A 21,618-nucleotide genomic window follows, 5' to 3' on the forward strand; every position below is an offset into this window, starting at 1 on the left:
TTTGCACAAAGAAGAAGATACCTCAGGATTGTGCTCACGGACTTGGCTCCGGCAGGACTCCCTTCTGAGAAGCAAAAAATAAAACCAGAACAACAGAAGAAACAAAGCAACACTCCCCAGACCCAAACGGCCCCCGGAGTGCCAGGAGGGGAGGGCCTCTTTACCTACCTGTCCAGTGGCTGCCACCCTTGTGCCCGTGCCCTGCGCTGGCACTGCGGGTCACCGCGACCCGAATGTAGCACAAGCCCTGCCTGGCGTGGTGGCCCCAGCGTGGTGGCCCTGGCATGGTGCCCCACTGCCCGCTTGTCACCAACAGCGTTTGCCGGCAGCTGCTGCGGTGGCACTGCTGGCAGGTCAAGGTGGGCAAATGCACTTGGGTTTCTTTTTTTTTTCTTTTTCTTTTTCTTTTTCTTTTTTAATTTTCAAGTTTTGTTTTTGGTGGTTGTTGCGGGGGGGGGGGCAGCACCACGCCAGGCTGGGGGCTGCCTCATGGAGCTTGGGGAGCTGCCCAAGGGATGCAGGGGGCCTGGCTGTGGGGCTCCCCTTCGTGGGGTCTTTGCCTCGGCCAGGGGAATGGGGGTTTTGTGTCAGTTGCAGTTTGGGGAGCAAACACCCCATTTTGGAGCTCTTAGTGACATGGGCAGGTGAGGGGGCAGCAGGATGTGCCCCTGCCCGGCCACCCCTGCCAGGGGAGAGGACAGTGATAAGCTATAAAGAAGTATTAATTTATTGGAGGGGGAAAAAAAAAGAAGATATAAAGCAGATTTTCCCCATCCCCCAAAATAATAAAAAGAATAAACTTTAACAAATATATATTTAAAAGATTTAAAAATATTAGCAATTATATATAAAGCAGTTTAAAAGAAATCAAGAGAAAACTGGATTTTAGCTTGAGAAAAAAAAACAAACACAAACTATTAGATTATACTAAGCTGTGTGTCTTGTGGCAAACTCATTCTAAGAGTAGCACAATATTTACCTTTTCTCTGGGTGGAAGGTACGTGCGAGCAGTTCTGTTCGGGTCTTTCTGTTAGGATTCAGTGTCACGTCTTTCTTTTTTTACACCGTTAAGAACTCAAAGGATGTGCCTTGTTTTATGGAGGTTTTTGTTACTTCTTATCCTGGAGGTGTTTCATTTCTTTTGGAGTGTCTTCAGGTTTGGGTTTTGTTGACTGTTTTTTTTAAAATTTTGTTTTCAGCGTCTCTTTGGTGCGTGTGTGTGTGTGTGTGTGTGTGTGTGTATGTGTATGTGCACGAGGGGTGCGTGTGCTCGGTGCATTCTGCAGGACACACTGTTGTATATTCCTGTATAAACTGGAGTTGGAGTCAGGTTCAGTCGCTTGAGTCCTGATGAATGCTTTTTTATTTATTTTCTTTTTTTGTTTTGCTTGTGGTTTCCAATTGCTGGTCCTTTCTTTTCTGGAGACGTACAGAGTGGTCTCTCCCTCCCTCCTCCCCTCTCAGCCCTGTCTCGCCCCTTGTGGTTGCTGATCCAGATGTGTTTGGCACAACTTTGAAATTTCTTTAAAAAAAAAAAAAAAGGAAAAAAAAAAACCAACACAAAAAAAGGCTTTAAAAATAACAAAAAAAAAAAAAAAATCACCCGCCTGAAAGTATCTGTTGAAAAGAAAAAAATATGTATCTAAAAAAAGAAAAAAATTCCATAAAGTTCTACATGATGGATATATACATATATATATTTTTTATTATTAAGTTATGGACTCTGTATCGTATCCCATCTGTCAAGCTATGCATCCTGGTGCTTCTCTTGCTCTTCTGTGCTTAGGTTTCACCTCTACTCGTCTTACTCTTCCTATTCTGAATAGTAGATGGCTCGTGGTGCTGTGAAGAAGTTTGCTCTTATACGAAGTCTGGCAACAAATATTTAAAGAACAAAAAATAATAAAAAAAAAAATAAAACCCCCAGCCGGGCTGCCACCAGTTTGTGTCCACAAAGCCACCAGCCCTCTCCTGCCATGCCTCCCACTGTGCAGTGGGTCCCCGCAGCGTGGTTGCCTCTCGCCGTGTAGATGCTGTGGGGCCTGAGATCAGGCTGGGCTGGGTGCTGGCACAGCCTGACTTGCTGGGAGCTGCTCCTCCCCTGGTCCCTGCACCCCATTTTCACAGCAGGTGCTGTGGCCGTGCCCACCCCTCTGGGGCTGCCACGAGCAGCTCTTGGGGTGGACGGGCAAAGGAGCTGCCCCCAGAGCAGTGCTGACCACCAGGAGCCTGCAAGAACCCACACTGAGCAGGAACAACTCTTTCTGCTTTTATTGTCAATGAAGAAATAATCAAATCTATATTACAATCTTAAAAACAGTAGAAAATGTGAGTAAAAATGCAACAGAGGCTTTTTCTCTTTAATGTGGAGACCATTATTACAGGGTGGTGAACAATGGACTTGTGTTACTTGGTTTGAGAACTAGCTGTGGCATAAAAATCGTACCTGGCTACTCAGGAAAACACCTCTTCCCAGATGGATCAGCCTGACATCTTGGCAGTAAAATTAAATACTTAGAGACAGAAAAGGGGCCCAGATCCCAACCCAGGGCAAGGCCTAATGCTCAGCTCTACCATTTACAAGGGACCAGCCATCGCCGCCCTGGCCAGCTGGCGAGCTGAACCCCTCGGTCCCACCGCAGGCCCAGGGCTGTGGGGTGTCCACGCCAGAGCCCCCCGGGGCTGCCCGGGGCTAGGAGCCCAGCTTCACCCCAGCCCTGCCCCTGGAGGGGGCTCCCTGGCTGGGGGAGGCAGGCAGAAGAGGGCAGCCTGCGGTGTGGAAGGCACCTGAATGGCTTCCACTGCGTTTCCAAACATGTATGGCAGATCTGAGGGAACATCTGGAGCATCCGTGGGCAGTGGTGGGTGTGGAGAGGAGCTGCAGCAGTTATTCTGTAGTGGTGTTATTAACCCAGCAGGCCGACGGAGGGGAGGGGTGTCTGGTCTTTCAGTGTGCAGGACTAGTGTGGAGCTCTTGCTAGCACGTCCAGACCTGGGGAGGAGAGACAACAGGAACCTGTGGCAGAGACTGCTCTGAGAGCTCTGTGGGCTTCTCTTCATCCTCTTGTGGGGCTGCCCTTTGGACTTTTGGCTCCCACAAGACCCTCTGTCAGGAGTTAAACCTCGCACCCACTGAGAAACATCCCCTTGTTTGTTTGAAGATGGCTCCTAACTCATTTAATGCCCCAGTTCTCATGCTGGAATAGATGAAACCACCAAGGAGAAGCCTGATGGAACCAACCTTTACAGTGCTGTCCACGGCGCCGGAGAAGAGGCGGCCCCTGGAGACGGCGAGGGCAGTGACACTGCCCTGGTGCCGCAGCAGCGTCTGGGTGCAGATCATGTTGTCCATGCTCCACACCTATGGGAACAGGAGGCGTGAGCCACGCCAGCAGCACGGGGCTCTGGCACACCCCGGGCACCGGGAGGGATGGGGGATGCCGAGTGCCACAGAGTGCGAGCCAGGACACCAACTAAGTACAAATCCATGTGGCGCGCAGGGATGAGGATCCCCAGTCCTCTCTCTCCCTCAAGGCTGCCTGTGTTTTAACAACAGGGCCGAATGCAGCGGGGCAGCTGCACAGCCCTGGAGACGTACCCTGAGAGACCGGTCATATGATGCACTGAAGACTTTGGTTTGATCCGGCGTGGAGATGACAGCGAGGGCATAGACTGTGCCCACGTGCCCGGTCAGCGTGCGGACCTGTTCCTTTGTCTCTATATCCCAGACCTGGAGGAGGAGAGCAGGGCTCGGAGATTGCCCTGGGCTGCAAGCCACCAACTTCTCATCTGAGAGGTGTGTCCACCTCCACACACCCCTCCAGGGTGGGTGCTGTGCACCCACATTCTGGGTGTGCCATGGAGGGGACTAGCAGAGCCAGGTCTCCATCTCCTTGCCCCTCTCCCCCAGCCCAGGCCAACCAGGGTGTCAAATCCCACAGCCCTTACGTGGATGAGGTTCTCGTAGGTGCCGCAGACGATGTGGTGGTTTGTCACAGCGATGGAGTAGACGCTGCCTCCCGACGTCTGCAGCACGTGGACACACTCCAAATTGCGGATGTCCCAGATCTGAGAGAGATGCCAGAGTAAAAACAGGGTGAGACCCATGCAGGGACCCCTCTCCGGGAGGGAGGACCCTTGAAGCTCTTCTCCAGCCACCCATGGAGTCAGCCTGTGCCCACATCACAGCCTTAAGGACGAATCTGTCTGTTTAGGAATGTTCAGTGCTGGTGACCAAAATCCTGCTGTCTTACTTAGCTACCCAGCTTTTAACATCCAGGCTGAAAAAGTTGTGAAGATGGCATACTGTGTGTGTGTGACTATGCACACATGCACACACAACCTAGGCCTCAACAGCACTAACATCTGATGCAGACAAATGAACAGGGATTTATTAGCACTGAGGAGGGCAACTTCAAATTCTCCCGTCACCCAGATGCTGAGAGGTGAACTATTCATCACAGCCTGAGCCAACACAGATGAGGGTGCTTGGGAAACCACACACAGATTTATGGTAGCTCTGCTGCCAGACAGTGCCCTTCCTCTCTTAATCAGCAGGACTCTCAGTGCAGATAAGGCTGCAGCAGCCACGTGGGCAGCACGAGGTGCCATGGCCCTGGTTTATCTGGATGAGCATCCCCCCCTAAGGAGCAGGCAGGGTCTGGCCCTTGTGCCTGCAGAGATGCAATCACTGCCAGAATGTCCAGTGTGTCAGCAAGGCCATGGCAGTGCCCTCACATCCAGCAGCTGCTGCCTGTCCTGCTCCTCCAACCCAGGCTGCAGAACACAGGTGTGCAGAGGCTCAGCAGAGCCTGTGGCTGACACCTGGGCCCCAGCTCAGGGTCTTACCTTGATTGTCTGGTAAGATCCACTGTAGAGATAGTTCTGAGAAGCCACCAGCGCTCGCACCCAGTGGTTGAGACCTGTCAGCTCCTTCTTCAGTTTGAGCTCGGTACCTACAATATCCCAGACCTGCAGAAAACACCAACAGACATGGAGGAGGGTCTCAGTGGGATGGGGCAGTGATGGGGCAGAACAGGTCAACCCCCAGCTTGGGGTCCAGATGCTGCCCACCCCGGCCTAGCCAGCACAAGGCCCTACCAGCTCACTGAGGGGAACCTGGTGCTGGCTCTCTTGCCCTGTGGGAATCACCTGAACCCGCTTCCAGATAAAACACACAATAACTGCTGAACAGGAAAGTTCCCTGAGAGCCTGGGAGAGCCCCCCTGGAGCCTTCATCATCATTGGCAAAGCCACTTACCTAGCAGAGCCATGGGCTTGAAAAACCTAAACCACATCTACAGAAAGAACAGCTCTGGGCCTCCTCCCCCAACCTGTCCCCACAAAGCTCCACTCCCACAGCTCTTGGAAACCCTGGCCAAACCCCCCCACAGGCAGGAACCAAGGGATATCATGCTGCCCCTCTGAGGAGCACCACTGGCCTGCTCAGCTCATCTGGCAGAAAGTGGCTGGGGACAACAAAAAGAAAAGGCCCCAAGTTCTCCTTCTGCTTGGTGCTGTCTCTCTGCTCCTCCAGCCCCAATGCTCTCTAGGTAGCTGAACCACCCTGGGCCCCAGAAGAAGAAAAGAGCACAAGGCCTCTTACAGATGGACAGTCCCATAAGCCATCTCACCAGGAGCTGGAAGCAGAACCAAGGGAATCTAGCCAAGGCTTTAAAGGGCAACTTGCAAAGCTGTTCCCTGATTTCTGCATTATTTAGGTGAAGAATGCAGATCTGAGATCCTTGGAGAGGGTTTCAAAACAGGCAGCCTGAATCCCCAGCTGATTCTGGACCCCAGAAACAATTCCCAATGGTCTGAGTAGGTCCACTGGGGACCCAAGAACACACACACTCAGGAACTGCCAGGATACTCCACCTGCAGCCTCAGGCCTACCAAGTTAGATGAAAAAAAGGTGGGTTTTTTTCAGCCAGATACCAGAACATCTTTGACTTCAGCACAGAGTGTGGGCTAAACCTCTGCAGTGCTGGCTGCTCTGTGTGGCTCAGGAGAGCATAGTAACAAGGTCACTGACAGAGCAAAATGCCACTTTTTTCCTCTTTGGACACTGCTGCCTGACAGTTTGTACCACTGATCCCCAACCAGACCAAGAGGAGACACTGCAGAGCTCTACCTTGATGGCCTTGAGAGAGCCACTGAACAGCATGTTGTGTGAGGAGACCAAAGTGCAAACAGGATTGTCATGTGCTCGGATCGTGTTCACCTTCTGCAGGTTCTGAATATCCCAGACCTGCAAAGGAGAAGAACACCCGTGAGGGCAGGGCCCTTCTGCCTTCTGTCGTAAGAGCCACTGTCCTGGCCTGATGAGGACTGACCACCCTGTTCCAGCTCAGAGCACCAGCCTCCTGCTACCCATGCTGGAGCGGGGACTGGGAAGCCCAGCCTGCAGGAAGCACCCAAATCCCACCCCGAGCAGCTGGGCTGAAGACAGTGGGTCAGGCACCCAGGGGTTATCAGTCCAACACCAGCTGCAGAGCCTTGTAGAAAGAAGGATGCAAGTCCCTGCCCTAAAGCAGCCTGGGGCTGGCCCAGAGATCTCCCATCCCAACTGTGAAGGAGACCAGGGGTCGTGGGTACTCACAATAATGGTGCAGTCAGCAGAGCCACTGTACAGCTTGTTCCTGTAAGGGCACCAGGAAACAAAAGGAGGTCAGTGAGGGACAGCAAACCAGGGAGGGAGAGCAACCAGTGAGGGCTCCAGCTCGCTCCCGGGCACCGTGCTGGGCAAGGAGCTGCAGTCCCACAGCCTCACTGGGCCAAGGCTAAACACACCAACCCAGGAGCAAAGCCCAGGTCTTGTGGGGAGGCCAGGCACCCTGCTGGTGACCAGGACAGCAGGGGAGGCTAAAGAGAGATGTGTTTTGTCCATTTTTAAAGAGTAAAGAGGCACGATGTGCCTCTCATGCACCATCTTGGCATGTGCAGAACTGAAGGCAGGAACTGTAAGGGCATGCTCAGGAGCCCCAGTTCTCCCCCCTCTCCTCCAGGGCAGGTGTCCCTCTCCACTCACCCCTGGATGCAGAGAGCCAGTACAATTCCATCGTGACCCTCCAAGGTCTTTTGGCACTTGTATGTGGTACAGGTATCCCACACCTAACAGGAAACACAAGTCAGCAGAGGGTCACACGCCAGCAGACAGAGCAGCTGGGGACCCGGGCAGGATGTCAGCAAAGCCACAAAAGCACAGACAGAGGAAACAGGCTGTCACCTGGGCACCTGCCTTCCGGGCCCCCAGGCAGAGATAAGCTTGTCTAGGAAAGGAAATTCACTGCAAAGGGTCAGGCTGAAGCTAATGGGACAGTGGGCAGCAGCAGACATCAGCCCTCTGCAGCGCCCAGGCCAACACAACACCCTGAGCCAGAGGAGCAGCTCTGAGGCTCCTGCTTCAGCAACTCAAGGCCCATCTGAGGGCTCTGACCAGACCCCTCTGCCACCGCAGAGGGTTTTCCCACTGCTCTCTCATGAGAGGGAACAAGGGAATGCAGTACCCAGAGCAGCCAGCTCAGGGGAGGAAGCTGTTTTCTTTCAATAAAGTACAGTAATGTCTATTTTCTTCCATGTGGCTCTTGTTATCTCCCAAAGAAACTAAAGTAGAGCTCTGCTCCTGGCAGGGTGAGTCAGCTGGTGAGCCCAGCCAGCAGCTACCAGCAGCCACCAGCAGCCACCAGCAGCCAGCGTGGTGACACTGGGAGCTGTTGTTTTGGTTGCACTGGAGCAGTGCTGTCAGTTTGAGTTACCGAAAACTGGACAAAGAAAAACAAACATGGCATAAAATGGAAAAAGGAGCATTTGATCTGGAGAAAATTTTCCTTTTTTTGGCTAAGATGACTTTTTATAGCACAGGAAAATAAAATGAGAGGCTGAAATAGGCTTAAACACCCTATGAAGCAAAACCAGCAGCAGCCCAAATGAGATTCTAATCAGGGCTTTGCAAAAAACACCACTTGTCCCTCGATTTCACCATCAAGTAACATTTCCTTGCAGCGAATTTTGCCCAACAACAGCTGAAATAATAATTTAAGATTCTTTGGGAAGTGACACCATCCCCACCTCCCCAGACTGCCACTCAGTTTCTGTCCCACATAGAACATGTTTACAAATGCAAAAGGCACACTGAGGAGGCAAACTCTTACCTTAATGGTTTTGTCTGAAGAGCCACTGAAGAGCAAGTCTCCTATGGAGTAAACGCACAAACACCAGACAGGGCCCTGGTGTCCTACAAAGGTGCCCTTGCACTTGAAGATCTGCTGAGGATCATAGGCTACAGAAACAAGAGGGCAGGTGAGAGGTGGGAGAATGGTCCTGTGTTGTATCATGGGGAGTTTGGCCAAGATGGAGCTCCCTTAACTTGCACTTCATGTGTGGCAGGGCAGAAATAGCCGTGAGACACTCCCCATCTGGCCTGGGGAGGGGGTCTCATGTCCCACCCTTACAGCTCATCGACTTATTGCTTGGAGCCCCAGGACTCATCTCCCTCATCCAACCCCCAGGCTGGACCTAGGGAGGCCAGAGCTGCAGAGTCCATTGGCCATGTCCCCCCTGCAGCTCACAACCCTGCAGCACCATGACTTGCCTTTTGGCCAGTGCTTCTGGCCAGCTCTCCCACCAGTATTGTCTTCCTGCAGCAGCAGCAACCCTGGGCTGTTGCACCCAGAGACCAATGTCCCTTTGCATATCTGTGACCTCGCCCAGAAGGGCTCCCTGGGCAACCACCCCAAAACCAGACTGAGGATGAAAAACAACTACATGCATACTCACATCCAAGGATGCCCATGTTGAGCCGAGCATTAATGTGGGAGAGTTCATCCTGAAAAACAGAACAAGTGTCACCAGCAGCAGAGCCAAGACCAGCCTGTCCTTCTGGGCAAGACTATAAGGCTGTCTCACTCCACTGCTAAAACTGCTCCTGCCTTTGGACAGGTCTGGACTCCCTGTGAAGGCCCATTCTGGCTCATTCTTTGACCAGAGGTCTCGTGCTCTAGGCCTGCCCACATCCCTCCATAGACCACAGGACTCTGACAGCATCTCAGACCTGCACTAAACTCTTCAGTATTCAGGCAGGCACAGAAGTACTTTCAGAATACACTGTCCTTGCTCTGCCATTCACCAGGCTGCTAAAAATAATCAATTTGGTTATGGGGACTGCTTGCTCAGCTGGGCTCTTGAAGCCCACCTTGCTGCTAAAGAATTGGAAGGTCTCTGTAGTCTCCTCCACATTCTGGTCCCTACTGCATTCCTAAGACCCTCTTCATTAGCAAGCTTAGGTAAACCAGGGTGAGCTCCTCCTCATTAGTGGGAGGATGAGGCACGCAGTGGGATGCAGCCTGTCTGAACTAGGGAGGAATGTCTGTCCAACATCAGAGCTTGAATAATGTCCAAAATCATGAGACAGTTCTCAATCCCAACTTGTAAGAAGGGATCTGCTAATCTTCTGCTTTCTCTGCAGGCAGGGAGAAAGGCACACTGTCCCTGGCTAGTATAAAAGGCACAGGAGTGTCCAGGCTTTGGAGCAGAGGGCTCTCTCCTTGCTGCAGGGGTCCTTTCCTCCAGGAACATATTTCAAGAGCTGCAACAGGTTGAGAAAAGGCAGCAGGAACAGTGCAAATGGCAGCTCAGATGCAGTGACAAGAATGAGCTCACTGAGCTGCCTTTAACTCATCCTGGAGCAAACCTTCACCCAGGCCCCAGCTACACCAAAGTCAAATCCAAGCTGGGGTGAGAAGCCAGCAAGCAGGAGGAACCCTGAAGGACTCCCCCACCACAGGAGAACCTAACTAGCAGCAGAGCAGCTAGCTGCCTGAATCCCTGCCCAGCCCCAGGGCCGGGCCCCTCCTCACGTTCAGCATGGAGGCGTCCCTGCGGAACTCCATCAGGTCCTCGCTCAGCTTGCTCTGGTTCTCATCCAGCACATCTGCAAGAGAGGGACAGGCCCTTAGTCACTGCAGGGACAGTGATGGTGGCCAGGGGAACAGGCAGAGGACACCCTCTGTCAGGCAACCTCTGAACAAGAAGGGAGGAAAACACAGTGCTGTTATCAGCAGGGAAAAGCAGGAGGGTGTCTGCTACTCAAATGCAAATTGTTCTTGGATGCTGAAGGCCCAACAAATTTCAGAGGCAAGACAGGGCTGGGCACAGCCAGGTGCCCAGGAACCATGTTTGCTCCAGGACAGCTGCATTCTTGGCTCTTTGACTGACTCATTTTTACAGGGGCCTGTGCCCATGGACTGCACAGAAAAAGTCACAGTAGAAAGGTGGCAGACATTTCTAGGACTTGCCATGTGATCACTGACTGCAAGATGAGGTCCCATGATGTTCTGGCAGCAGAGAAATCAATGGGACCCCTATTTGTTTCTCTGCAAGGAGTATCTGAACCTCCTGAAGCCTGTTCAGCACCAGTTTTAAACATGGAATGAATCCTGCAATGCCCCATCCTAACAAAGAGCTGCCCTGTTCCTACAGCTCTGCCCACAGAGCTTGTCTGGTGCAGACTCACCAAACTTGAGCTCCAGGTTCTTCTCCAGCTGGTCGATCTTCTCTGAGAGCTTCCCCAGCATGGAGCGCAGGAAGGCGATCTCCTGGTCCTTCTGGGCCATTGCCACCTGCATCTCATGGAAGCGATCGTCTGTCTGCTGCAGGAACTCCTTGAGACCCTCAAACTTGCACGTCTCCAAGTGGGTCTCATAAGTGTCTTGATTTCCTATGAACGTACACCTGCAAGGGGAAGGCAGATCCTGGCTGGAGCCGGGCTCACACTGGAGACCTCCTTGCTCAGCTGGTTCCTGAGAAGGAGGTCAAGGCCTGTGTGTTCTGCTCTTCCCACCAGGAGCAGAGCTACTGTTCTTCACCATCCTGCTGCTGCAGGCTACTGCAGGGCAACACAGGGGCCAAGCAGCTGCTTCTCCTAGCCAAGGCACTGGCCCCAAACTGAACTGTCTGTCTGTCTAGGTAGCTGCAAGGAAGAGCAGGTCTTGGGCAAGTGACAGAATGTGGTCAGTTCATGTGCTCAAGCCAACAGCCATCAATAGCAATGGAAAACAACTGCAGCTGATCTCATCAGATGCTGACTTGGGCCTGCAGCATGTCAGGGCTGCTCTGCCAGGGCTTGCCTTGCTCTCCTTCTGCCAAGACACCTCCACCTGCAACAGTGACCTTAGCTGTGCATCCTGCAGGGATCCCCCAGCCTGGCTGCACTCCTGCTCAGGTGACAATCAGCCCTCCAAGGCTGACCAGCCCTTCCCTCCCCTGGGAGAGGGGCTGTTTCAAAAGGCACAGCCACAGAACTCCTGTTAACTCTTGTGCTCATCCTCCTCCCTGCGTGGCTCTGGCCACAACCACTGCTCTGCCTCTCCTCCAGCTGGTTCTTCTGCCTACACACCTGAAACTCCTCCTCGGCTGCCAGCAGGGCTCACAGCTGGGCAGCATGACCTGCCCGTTCACAACAAGAGGCTCACAGGCTGCCTTCTGCAAACCCTGCAGCCCTGCTCTCAGTCTCAGGCCAGCACACAGCACTGGGCAGGGCAGCTCAGAGCCCACGGGGCTGTTCCAAAGCTGCAGTAGCTGACAAGCAGCTCAGAGATTAGCTCAGTGCCTCCTTCCCACTAAAAAGCATCAGCTCCTTACCCATATTTGGAGTGGGGACACTTGATGTGCTCACACTCTTTCAGATGTGCCTCCAGGTTCATCTTCAGGAGAGGTGGGCAGCTGGGGTTATTGGGGCAGCGAACTGGCCTGTAATCACAGCTGCTTTCATGATCCCTGCCCATGGAGAGAAGCAAAAGGAGGGAAAATCAGCAATAAGCAAACATTAGTAGAAACCACACAGATCACCAGGAAAGGAGTAAACCAGCCCTGTGAGACTGTCGGGTGATTGAAAGCCTCCTGCTCTAAGGCTGCAATTACAGCTTTAAAGTCTCATTTGGCCAGGAAGTTGAGAGTAATAATAGGCCACATTTGTACAGGGAACATCTACTTCTGCAGCTGATCAACAGAGCCTTCAGACAGCATCAACAGGCAATGGCCAGGTGTTGGGGAAGACAGTGAATGTATTTAGGATGGAGGCAGAGAGATTCCAGATTCCCAGGATATGGGTAGGATAACTCCTCTTACAAAAAGAATCCCAAGGTCTCTGCTTGACCACAGCCACAGTGATTCACCCCAGAGGTGAGGTGGCTGTTTTCACGGTGTATCCTCTTGTCCCCATGCTGAGGCACTCGGGTGAGCTGGAAGCAGAGGACAGACAGCATCCCTTCCCTGAGACCAGCCCATCTGCCAGCATGCTAAAACTGAGACACAGGGGAAAGAATTGTCCCCTCAAGTCACCCTGCCCATCCCCACCCCCGAGCAGCGCGCGGCCGGAGGGACCTGCCCCGTGCCCAGGAACCAGGAAAGACCAGGGTCATTCTCAGATACAACAGCAACAGTTGGTGGTGGAGCCCTGTCCCTGCAGAGGCTGCACGCTGGGAACAAGCCACTTACTTCCTGGCACTCAGTTTAATGGTGAAGGGGCAGCCACGGGGGTCCACCTCGAAGGCAGCAGGCTTGCTGGTGGCTGCAGGCCGGCAGCCGTACTTGCAGTGGATGAAGAGCTCCCCGATCTGCTCGGCCACCGCGATGTTGTTCACCACCACAGTCAGTTTGGCATTGTCCACGGGGCACTTCTCTGCCAGGTGGGGAAGCAAAAGAGAGACACTCAGGCAGGGCTGGACATTGCAGGAGCACTTCCCAGAGCCTCTACATGGAGACGTTATTATTTTGCCTTCTCTGGCCACGTCCCATGTGGGTGGCAATGGGGCAAGCCATGAATAATCACACAAGCTCTGCAAGCCACTATGTCTGATCTGTCTTGGGGCCTGGTGAAAAGTTACAGTTGATGTTCATCCATAATAATTCAAGCTAGACGCCAGTGAGAGAAGGCCACACTAATTCAGACTGCCTTGTGTTTGCTGAAGTGTGGGAGCATTCACGGGCAGTGACCACAAACCAGCAGATGCCCCATGGACAACCTGTCCCCCCTGCAGGCCTGGGGCTCTGCTGCCAGTGGGCCACTGCAGATGCTGCAGCAAAGCAAAGACACCAGCTTGGAGGGCAGGAGCAAAACTGAGCAGCCCTGGACTGCAACTGCAACACCTTTTGCTACAAATCTGTTGATTGGGAGAGATACAGCACAACGTGGAGGGCAGAGGGACTCCTCATATGTGGAAGATGAACACATTAAGGAAAAAAGAGCTGCTGTTTTGCTGGACTCCCCAGGGAGCTCCTCAGGGCTCACTGTTCTGGTGAAATGAATTGCTTGGCTTGTGCTGAGCAGCAGCTTTCCAAGAGGGGCACAGGCTCGTGCCAAAGAAAGTCTTCATAGTGCAGAGTCCAAAGCAAGTGAGAGCTGGCTAGGCCAGGCCAGCAGCCAGACATGGGCTCCCACCAAGTTTCTGGAAGAACTGGGTGAGCTGAAGCAGCTCTGTGTGCTGCTGCAACGGGCTGGGACAGTGGCTGGAGAGCTGGCACTAAGGGGATGGGGGAGGAGGGGCTTGATGGGTCTATGCCAAACACGGCCCCCCTGCTCCTTAGACAGGCAGCCAGAGAAAGCTTTCTGTCTGAAATCAATGGGTCAGCTCTGGGCGAGATGTATTATCCTGGGATTATCCATTGCATATTCCAGGATTTGAGAACATCCTGTGCCCAGGAGCTGGGCACAGCCCTCCAGTGCCCATGCCATCACAGCTCTGGGCTGCATAGCCCTCCAGTGCCCCAGCCCCTCACTGCTGCAGTGGCAGCCTGTGACTGACAGCTGGTTTTAAGCCTTCCAGACATCATTCTGCGGGTTTCTTTGTGAGTGAAAGCAAACAAACCAGAAAATAACAGTGTTTTGGCTGCATCACACAAGAATAGTTCTGTACTCACCAGATGTTAAGGCACATCTTCTACAAAATGTGTGCTGTGAAGACAAAGAGGAACAGCAGTGTCAGCGTAAACAGAACCGGACAAATTATCCCCTGTGGCTAATGATGGGAAAGGTGGGAGATACCAAAGCCTGTGGCACAGGGGCCTCAGCAGCTGTTCTGCTCTACAGCTCAGCACACTCTTGAGTCTGCACCACAGGGCAAAAACCAGCTGCTTGCTCAGGCAACAGAGAGTGCAGCACAGCTCCTGGTCCTGACCAGTAGGACACACACGGTGGGAAGCTCTGAGGGTTCTGCCCTGTTCAGACCAGCCATGAGCTCAGTACAGGCCAGAGCCACAGCCCTGCTCTGCCACTCTCTGATGCTCCTGCCCTTCAAGTCTGCATGGGGCTCTCTACTTCACCATCCAATTAATCCATGTCATTCCTTTCATTTCCCTGAGAAGTCCTCAAGGGGAAGAGCCCCAGCCCGGCCTTGTCCTTGGCCAGCCAGCCCATCACATAAATCCTTCTATAGCTTTCCTAACGTGGCTGAAGCTGTCCTGCTGCCAGGGACAGCTGGTTTTTAAGCCATGCAATGTAAATTTTGCCACTTTAAGTAGCTCTCTATTCTTACAGCAGAAATGTATGGTAACAATCTAACTTGATAAAACAGCAAATTCAATCTAACATGTTAATGAATGTAAAAAAAGGAACAAAGGCAGCAGCACTTCACTGGTCCTGAACTTGCCCTGTGGGTTCCCTGGAGCCTCCACAGCCACATTCCATGGCCACAGGGCCAGCACTTGGCAGCAGTGCTGGAGAGACTGCAAGTCACTCTCCAGAGCTGTTATCTGCTGCCCTGCACAGGCAGCCTTTTCCTGCCCTGCACAGCTGCATGGTGCTCTCTCTCCAGAGCTGCCAGACCAGGACTGCAAATAAAGCCAGGCTGCTTCCTGCAGCAATTTATTTTTTTTTTCCATATTAACCAGTGTCTCCATGAAGAGCTCTTAACTGAAGTAGTGCAGTGAAACCACACCAAGTTCCAGCATCTTTGGGGGTAGCACCCTGACTGCAATAAACAATCCTGCTCTCTGCTTTGTTGCCACAGCTCCATCTGAGCAATCAGAAGCACATCAGAAGCATTAGAGCCCAGTCACAAAGCCATCAGCCATCTTCCCTCATATGCAGCACAGAAGCAGCAATAATGCACAGTTTCTATTAGAGCCCAGTAAAATGGAATATAGAAGAATATTCATAATGCCCTGTGCCTTTCATTAGAGGATCTCAAATCTCTTTGCAAGCATTAACTAAATGAAGCTTCAAGCCATTCCTGTTTTATAAGAAACAGTTTCCTCACAATTGAAGAGCAGCTGCTCCTGAAGCGCCCAGGAGGCAGGAGCACTCTGCAGAGCCCTCAGGACAAGGAACAAGGAGTGTCAGGCACTCAAGCCACACTGAAGCCTCAAACCTCACTGAAGCCACACCAGGGAGACTGAGTGGAGCTGACAGTACAGCTCTCCTGGGAAAAGCAGCCCAATTTTAAGCAATCCCCAGGCTCCCCTGGGTAACTGCAGAGTGCCCCATACACCCCAGTGCAGACTGGCTCAGATGGGCCTTGGGGGAAATCTGCTCCTCTGCTGGCCAGGCTTCTCTGGTCAGGGGCTGCTCTGTCATTGCCCACTCAGGCTGACAGTCACCAATCACTGGAACAATCAAGGCTTTGCTACAGGTCATACAGGACCTCTGTGGAGCCCATGCTCATGATTTGAGAGTCCTGCCTTACCCCACAGGTTGTGATGACTGGATCCTTAAACACACTACAGCACAGCTGGCAGCACAGCTTCACGGACGGCTGTTCCGCAAACACTAGTGGCTCCTGAAGAGGAGAAGAGAAAGGGACAGAGAAAGCACAAGGATTAGGCCAAACTCAGAGTCCCCAGCTTTGCAGAAGGCACAAAAGTCTTCAGCAGTGAGCCTTGGGGAGCCAGGGCCACAGGGCACACTAAGGATTCCATCTTGAAATAAACTCTTGTCTGGATCTGCTGACCTACAGTCTGTCAGAGGTAGTGGAAGAAGGAACTTGGGAATGGCTGGAGACCCTCAGCTCACCAAAAACTGGGAACCACCTGCACATGGCAGGACAGGACCCAGCAGCACACTGCACAGACCAGCTTCTTCCAGAACCTCCTGAGCTGCACTGTCTGCTGCTTTTTGTGTGGTTGGACTGAACAGTGTGTAAGCCTGAAGTTTAAAAGCAATTTTAAAACAGCTTGCCCTTTTGTATTTTTGAAACATCCTGAAGGAAGGGCTCTTTCATTCTCTTAGGAAGCAGAAACAACATTGTTTCTGCTGCAATGGGCCAATCTCTGCACTTTTGTTTACCAACTAGGACTGCTGGAGCATGGGCTATGAGCACGTCCTCCCTGAGACACAGCTCTCCATGCCAGAGCAGGGCTTCACATTTCAGAGCATTTCAAATCAAACACTGAAGTTTTGATCTGTCTTTTCATCCTGTGTTACTCTCAGAACTGCAAACACAACCCCCTGGGTTCCTAAATATGAAACACGCTTTCATCCCAGACCTGCGGCAAAACGCCGCCTGACCTTTTGACACATCCAGCCCCGGGCTCGTTACTGGGTTACAAGTTAAGCTCAGCTTAAAAGTGTCCCCCCCACAACAAGTGTGACGCGGACAATTTCTTGCATCCTCCTGGGTTTACAATCAAGTCAGCGGGGTGCCATGCAGCCCTAACTGCAAGATGGAGCTCTGAATCAGTGGGGAATTGTATTAGGCTTGCTGCCTGGGGCTAGACCACCAGCCTCCAGACTAACAACCCCTGCTGCTCTGCAGCAGAGCCAGGGAATCACACATGGTTTTGCAAAGACGGCTTTTCTGAGACGCAGAACAGCCTCACCATTATCCCCTCTTTATGTATAGGGAAACGGTAGACAAGGAAGCAAAATGACTTGCAGAATTCAGTGGTGGAACCAAAATTAAAACCAGGAGTCTTGACAGCCAGGCTTCTAGTTGCCACATATCTCAGAAATCTGCCCATGATAGGTCTATGTACTCACAAGAGTCCACTAAGTCATTCTTTTGACATGAACTTCCTAATACTGCTCCTTCAGACAATCCCAAATACCTACTGGCTCCTCCTCTTCCTCATGGAGTGAGAACGTCGAGCGCAAGGACATGTTGGACTCGGAGTGCAGCGAACGGACGGAGATAGCCGAGTCGGAGCGGCGTGGAGTGCTGATCGGAGGCTTCAGGGAGACAAAGAAACAGCTCTTGTTATTGCAAACAATTCCACCTGCTCCAAAATCATACACAAGGAGACTTCAAGTTCAGTTCCCCCATTTCACCAAGCTCAGCTGCTCCATTTGTGAGCAGCATTCCTGACTGCTGTGAGCCCTTCCCAGCAGCAGCAACCCTGTGCCACGCACAGGGCAGGACAGGCACGGGTCAGGCTTAACCCCCAACCAAACTGACACCTCCATTCCACACATGGGTCAGGCTTACCCCCCAACCAAACTGACACCTCCATTCCACACATGGGTCAGGCTTAACCCCCAACCAAGCTGACACCTCCATTGCACACACGTAACTTTCTCAAAGGTGCACTCGCTCACGTACTTACCGCGCGCACCCGCAAAGCAGCAGTTTGGAAGGATTAATCCTAGACAGAAAGCTCAGCAAACCTCCCCCCGAGACAGGCACCAGCTCCTGCAGCCCTACAGCCCCTGCAGCAGCACTTGTTGTTTCCCTCACTATCTGACTTCTGCCAAAGTGCTCTGCGTAAGTGTGGAGACTTCCTTCTATTCAATTCAGCAGCAGCCTGGCTGTGCCGCTTCCTGCGCGGGAGGGACACGCAGTGGACACAGCCTGCACCAATCCAGAAACATCCCGCTGGCTACTGCAGCCTTGGGATTGGCTTTGAGGGAATGCTGCCTCTGGATATTAACCAGCAGCACATCTCTAAGGGTAGAATATCAACCAGCCAAGATGCCATTTGGCATCAAAGCAAAACCCTAGACACTTTGGACCACAGGGTGATTGGATTTGGGGCTCTGGAGCAGCCGGTAGGGCAGCTGCTGCTGGGTCACTCTGGAAGAGGTGCTGCTGGCAGGCTGGGAAGAGAGCAGAGGAGCAGAAGTCTTCAAGGAGCAGAATGGGTGGGCTGCCAAAGGAATGGTGTAACGAAGCCATCAGCTTCAGCTGCATCAAGAGACCATCGATGCTGAGGCTGCCTGCACCTATCACACCTACTCGTGGCTTGACTGCAGCCTCCATCAGCCACCAACTCCTGGAAGGAGATCTGGAGATGGCTGGCCCTGCTGCCCACTTGAAGATGGACTCTCCCTGGCCCTGGATCAGGTCAGCCCTGGCACTGCCTGGCTGGAACAGAGAAAGCTGCACAGATAAGACTCTGCTGCCCGGGTTCCTATCCTGCAAGGCCTTGTGAACAAAACGTTTATTCCTCACATTCAATCCAAACCTCCCAAGCTGCATTTCGTGTGCTCACCACGGGTGATGTGGGTTACATCAGACCCGAGGACAGACAAAAGCAATGTAAGAAGCCAGTGGAGCAGTCAGGAAATTCAGCAATGAAAGGTGTAAGATGAGCTTCAGAGAGTGCTGCCTCCCTCAGAGCCAGACCATACGGCAGCCTGAGTGCAGGGCTCTCCCCTGCTGGGCTGCAGAAGAGGAGCAGACCAGCTCCTGCTGGTTCTTCACACTGCTCTGCCGCTTAATTTTTATGATACTGAAATCCTAGCAGCTCAGAAATGCTGCATCTGCTTAGAGGCCAAAGCATAAAGCTCTTTTTCTTAAAGAAGGCATATTTATTGGCTATATGTGCAAACCTCGAGGAGAAATGGTTATAACAAGGTAAATAAATTGCATGTGTATCCATTAATTTTATCATTTTACTCCACTAGTAACAGAAGTTATTAAAATAACAAGAATTACTGTACATAGTTCCCATTCTGGAGGCAAAAAAGATATCAGGGCAGCAAAGGCAGGGACTGCAGAGAGGCAGATCCTGTGTGGATCATGGATGGAGAGCAGGGAACTGCAGCCCAGGTGGAGGCAGGGGTGTGGGACAGCCTCGCTAGGCTCGTGCAGCACTGCAGGCTCAGCTCCCCTGTCCTGGCTGGGCTACTGCTGGTGTAAACTACACAGGAGGGAAGCTGATATGCTGAGAAAGGTCACTCTGCTCAGGCTGTAGAGACAAGACTGAACAGCAGAGGCGTGTGCTGGTGTTTACTGCCCCTCTAGGTACCTGCAGCCTTTGTTTCTGCCAAGCAAACAAGGCTGAGCTGTGAGAGGCCTCAGCCCTACAGGGCAAGTCACTGCACTGCTCCCACTGCCAGCCTGGCTGAGATTTGCAGCACAAGAGTGGCCAGCACAAGGGCACTGACTGTGGGTGCTCTTGCACTGCAAGCACGGTAACAGGGCACAAGCACAACAGGACCCCCACCCCGTGAGCATCTGCCCATGTTGGGGGGACCTGTATGCACCCAAGCCAAAGAGCCCAGGCCCTACACAGGGGCAGGTGGCACAGGTGGCACCGATTCAGCCAGGTTTGGGAAGATCTGTCAGCAGGGTCCCACCTCCCCACAGCAATTCCAGGGCTATTTCAGCACTAAACATCCAGTCCATCTTAAACAGCCCAAGGACGGAGGACTCAGTGTGCAATGGAGATGGATAGCTTGTGGCTGGCCGGTAACTCAGCCCAGCTTCTGCTTCAGAGGTGAAGCTTTTTGTAAGCAACCAAGACTTTGGACAGCCAGTCAGCTCTTCACCCATGAGTGTACATTTCCCCCATATTCCACTGTAATCCTTAGGTGCAGCGCCCATCACATCAGCTACAAAAGCAGTCTCCTCAAGAAGGCTCTAGTACAGTCCTTGCTCCCTCTCCCTGTAGGCATAGCAAGGCTGGAAATCCACAGCCCTGTTTTCAGGAAAGATGACAGCAACTGCCCAATAATCCCTGCCTTGCACTGCTCTGCTTTTGGTTTCACTAACAGAAGCTTTAAAAAGAAAGAGAAAGGGGTGGTGGAGGTCACAGGAGGGCTCTGACTCGACTCCAGCTGTCTCTCTGACAGCTGACAAGCCCTTGGCAGCTTCTGGAGGAGGAAAACAAATGAGGAAGGGAAATCCCAGATTATTTCTTGACAAAGCAAAGGAAGCATCCTAAAGGGGTTAGTGAGAGTCAGCCTGGAGCAATAAGCAGAGCAGGGCTGTGGTGCTTCTGGTGTGGTAGCACCAGGGGCTGCAGGCTCCTTCCTCAACCCCTCATTAATCCTCTTGCTCTTTTTGCATAAGAATATTTAGCACTGCAGGGAAGGTGGTCTGAGCCCATCCAAGAGGACTGAGGCTAGGTCCTAGGACAGATCTCTCCTGCTCTTGGCTGCACACCTCAGTTTGCCACACTGTAGTTTTGGAAGGAGCCAGGGAGGTCCTCCATCAGACATGGGTCAACATAATATCCTCAGCACCTCCAGCTCCTCTGGGAAAAATCCCCACCTGTGCTCTGTAAGAACTGCACAGCTCGTGAAAAAGGTGCAGTGAACCCAGCATCCAGCCCACAGCATCAGTGCTGACAGCCAAGGGCTTCCTGGAACAGCAGCCCAGCACCATGGGGTCAGGGATATGATGGAGAGCTGCATTTGCCAAGGACACAAGGCAAACCTTCAAAGGACTTCTTGAAAAAACAAACACGCACTCATATAAAACACAGCAAGATCTCTGAGCAACAGAAGGAATTTTATAGGATGCTGACAATAAAGCTCTTTGCAATCTGGTGTCAAATTTAATTTCAGAAGTGTTGCAGCTCCATACTGTTGCTGGCCCCAGTCTCTGCCAGTGCCTAACTTCAGCAGCAGCGATCCATTTACCCCTGGCTTGGAAGCTGGGTCTCATAGCCTGACAAACTCTAGAACGACCTTGTTAATTTGAAAAGTGACCTGCTTGAATCTAAACAGGAGCTTGTGGCTCAGAGATGTGGCTGGAGCATCAGGGACAGGAGAGGATCAAGGCCTCAGAGCTATCCGTCCATTCACTGAGGTTTGCTTTGCTGTTGTTGTTGCTGTCCTTTATTTGATTTGATTTAGCTGATTTAATGTCTCTTTAAGCAGCTAACCCTGAGGCCTGTTGGTTCACTACATTCCCAAAAAAATAATTTACTCAGAAAGAGTGTGATGAATGAGAAAGCTGGGTACAAAACTGAGTAGTGCTCTTCTGCAAAGATATTGGGAAAGCCATGGGAATGGTTTTTGTGTGAGAAGCCCCTGACAAAGCAGTCTTCAGGAGCAGAGCAGTCTGTGGTGCCCGACATCCACTCTGCAGGTTTCAAACATGCTCCCAATGGCCAGAAGCCCCATCTGGAGGCGGAAAGAGGAATGGATTTTCTGGTCATAACCACAGGGCCAGATGTGCTGCTGGATGGTCCCACATGCCAAGCAGGAGCTTCATTTTCTCCCAAGCTCAGGAGACCCAGAGCATACTGCTCCCATCAGGAGGCAGGGACACCCTCACAAGGTCTGTGAGATCTGTAGCTCCAGGGCTTTGTAACCAGGTACCATTTTGAAGCAGTTTGAATATGAGCACAAGCAATGCCAGCACAATGGCCTGGGCAGAAGCAGCCTCTGCTCCCCCACTGCAGCCCTGGGAGCAGCCAGGAAACACTGAGATTCATTCCAGTGCGTAATGGGAATGG

At 52.3% G+C, this 21,618-nt stretch overlaps 1 protein-coding gene across 2 annotated transcripts in view; it reads right to left on the reverse strand.

The window, feature by feature from the left end:
• Positions 1–2,256: 2,256 nt before the first annotated feature.
• The window catches only part of TRAF7 (TNF receptor associated factor 7), a 32,506-nt gene continuing 13,144 nt past the window's right edge, over positions 2,257–21,618 (reverse strand). The window contains exons 1-18 of one of the 2 annotated variants that reach the window (XM_051632388.1): positions 17,536–17,713; positions 17,045–17,161; positions 15,681–15,773; positions 13,918–13,951; positions 12,496–12,679; positions 11,641–11,775; positions 10,514–10,731; positions 9,858–9,931; positions 8,779–8,827; positions 8,154–8,281; positions 7,031–7,113; positions 6,602–6,641; positions 6,134–6,250; positions 4,849–4,971; positions 3,949–4,068; positions 3,599–3,730; positions 3,242–3,361; positions 2,257–2,992 (exon numbers count right to left, since the gene is read on the reverse strand). In XM_051632388.1, coding sequence (XP_051488348.1) covers positions 2,978–2,992; positions 3,242–3,361; positions 3,599–3,730; positions 3,949–4,068; positions 4,849–4,971; positions 6,134–6,250; positions 6,602–6,641; positions 7,031–7,113; positions 8,154–8,281; positions 8,779–8,827; positions 9,858–9,931; positions 10,514–10,731; positions 11,641–11,775; positions 12,496–12,679; positions 13,918–13,951; positions 15,681–15,773; positions 17,045–17,092 — 1,713 coding nt within the window. In that variant the 5' untranslated portion in view covers positions 17,093–17,161; positions 17,536–17,713 and the 3' untranslated portion in view covers positions 2,257–2,977. Of the gene's footprint in view, positions 2,993–3,241; positions 3,362–3,598; positions 3,731–3,948; positions 4,069–4,848; positions 4,972–6,133; positions 6,251–6,601; positions 6,642–7,030; positions 7,114–8,153; positions 8,282–8,778; positions 8,828–9,857; positions 9,932–10,513; positions 10,732–11,640; positions 11,776–12,495; positions 12,680–13,917; positions 13,952–15,680; positions 15,774–17,044; positions 17,162–17,535; positions 17,714–21,618 lie in introns of those variants that run through there. The other variant, XM_051632387.1, reaches the window with a different exon arrangement.

Source organism: Apus apus, chromosome 14 (assembly GCF_020740795.1).
Source record: "Apus apus isolate bApuApu2 chromosome 14, bApuApu2.pri.cur, whole genome shotgun sequence".
Lineage (NCBI taxonomy): Eukaryota > Metazoa > Chordata > Aves > Apodiformes > Apodidae > Apus > Apus apus.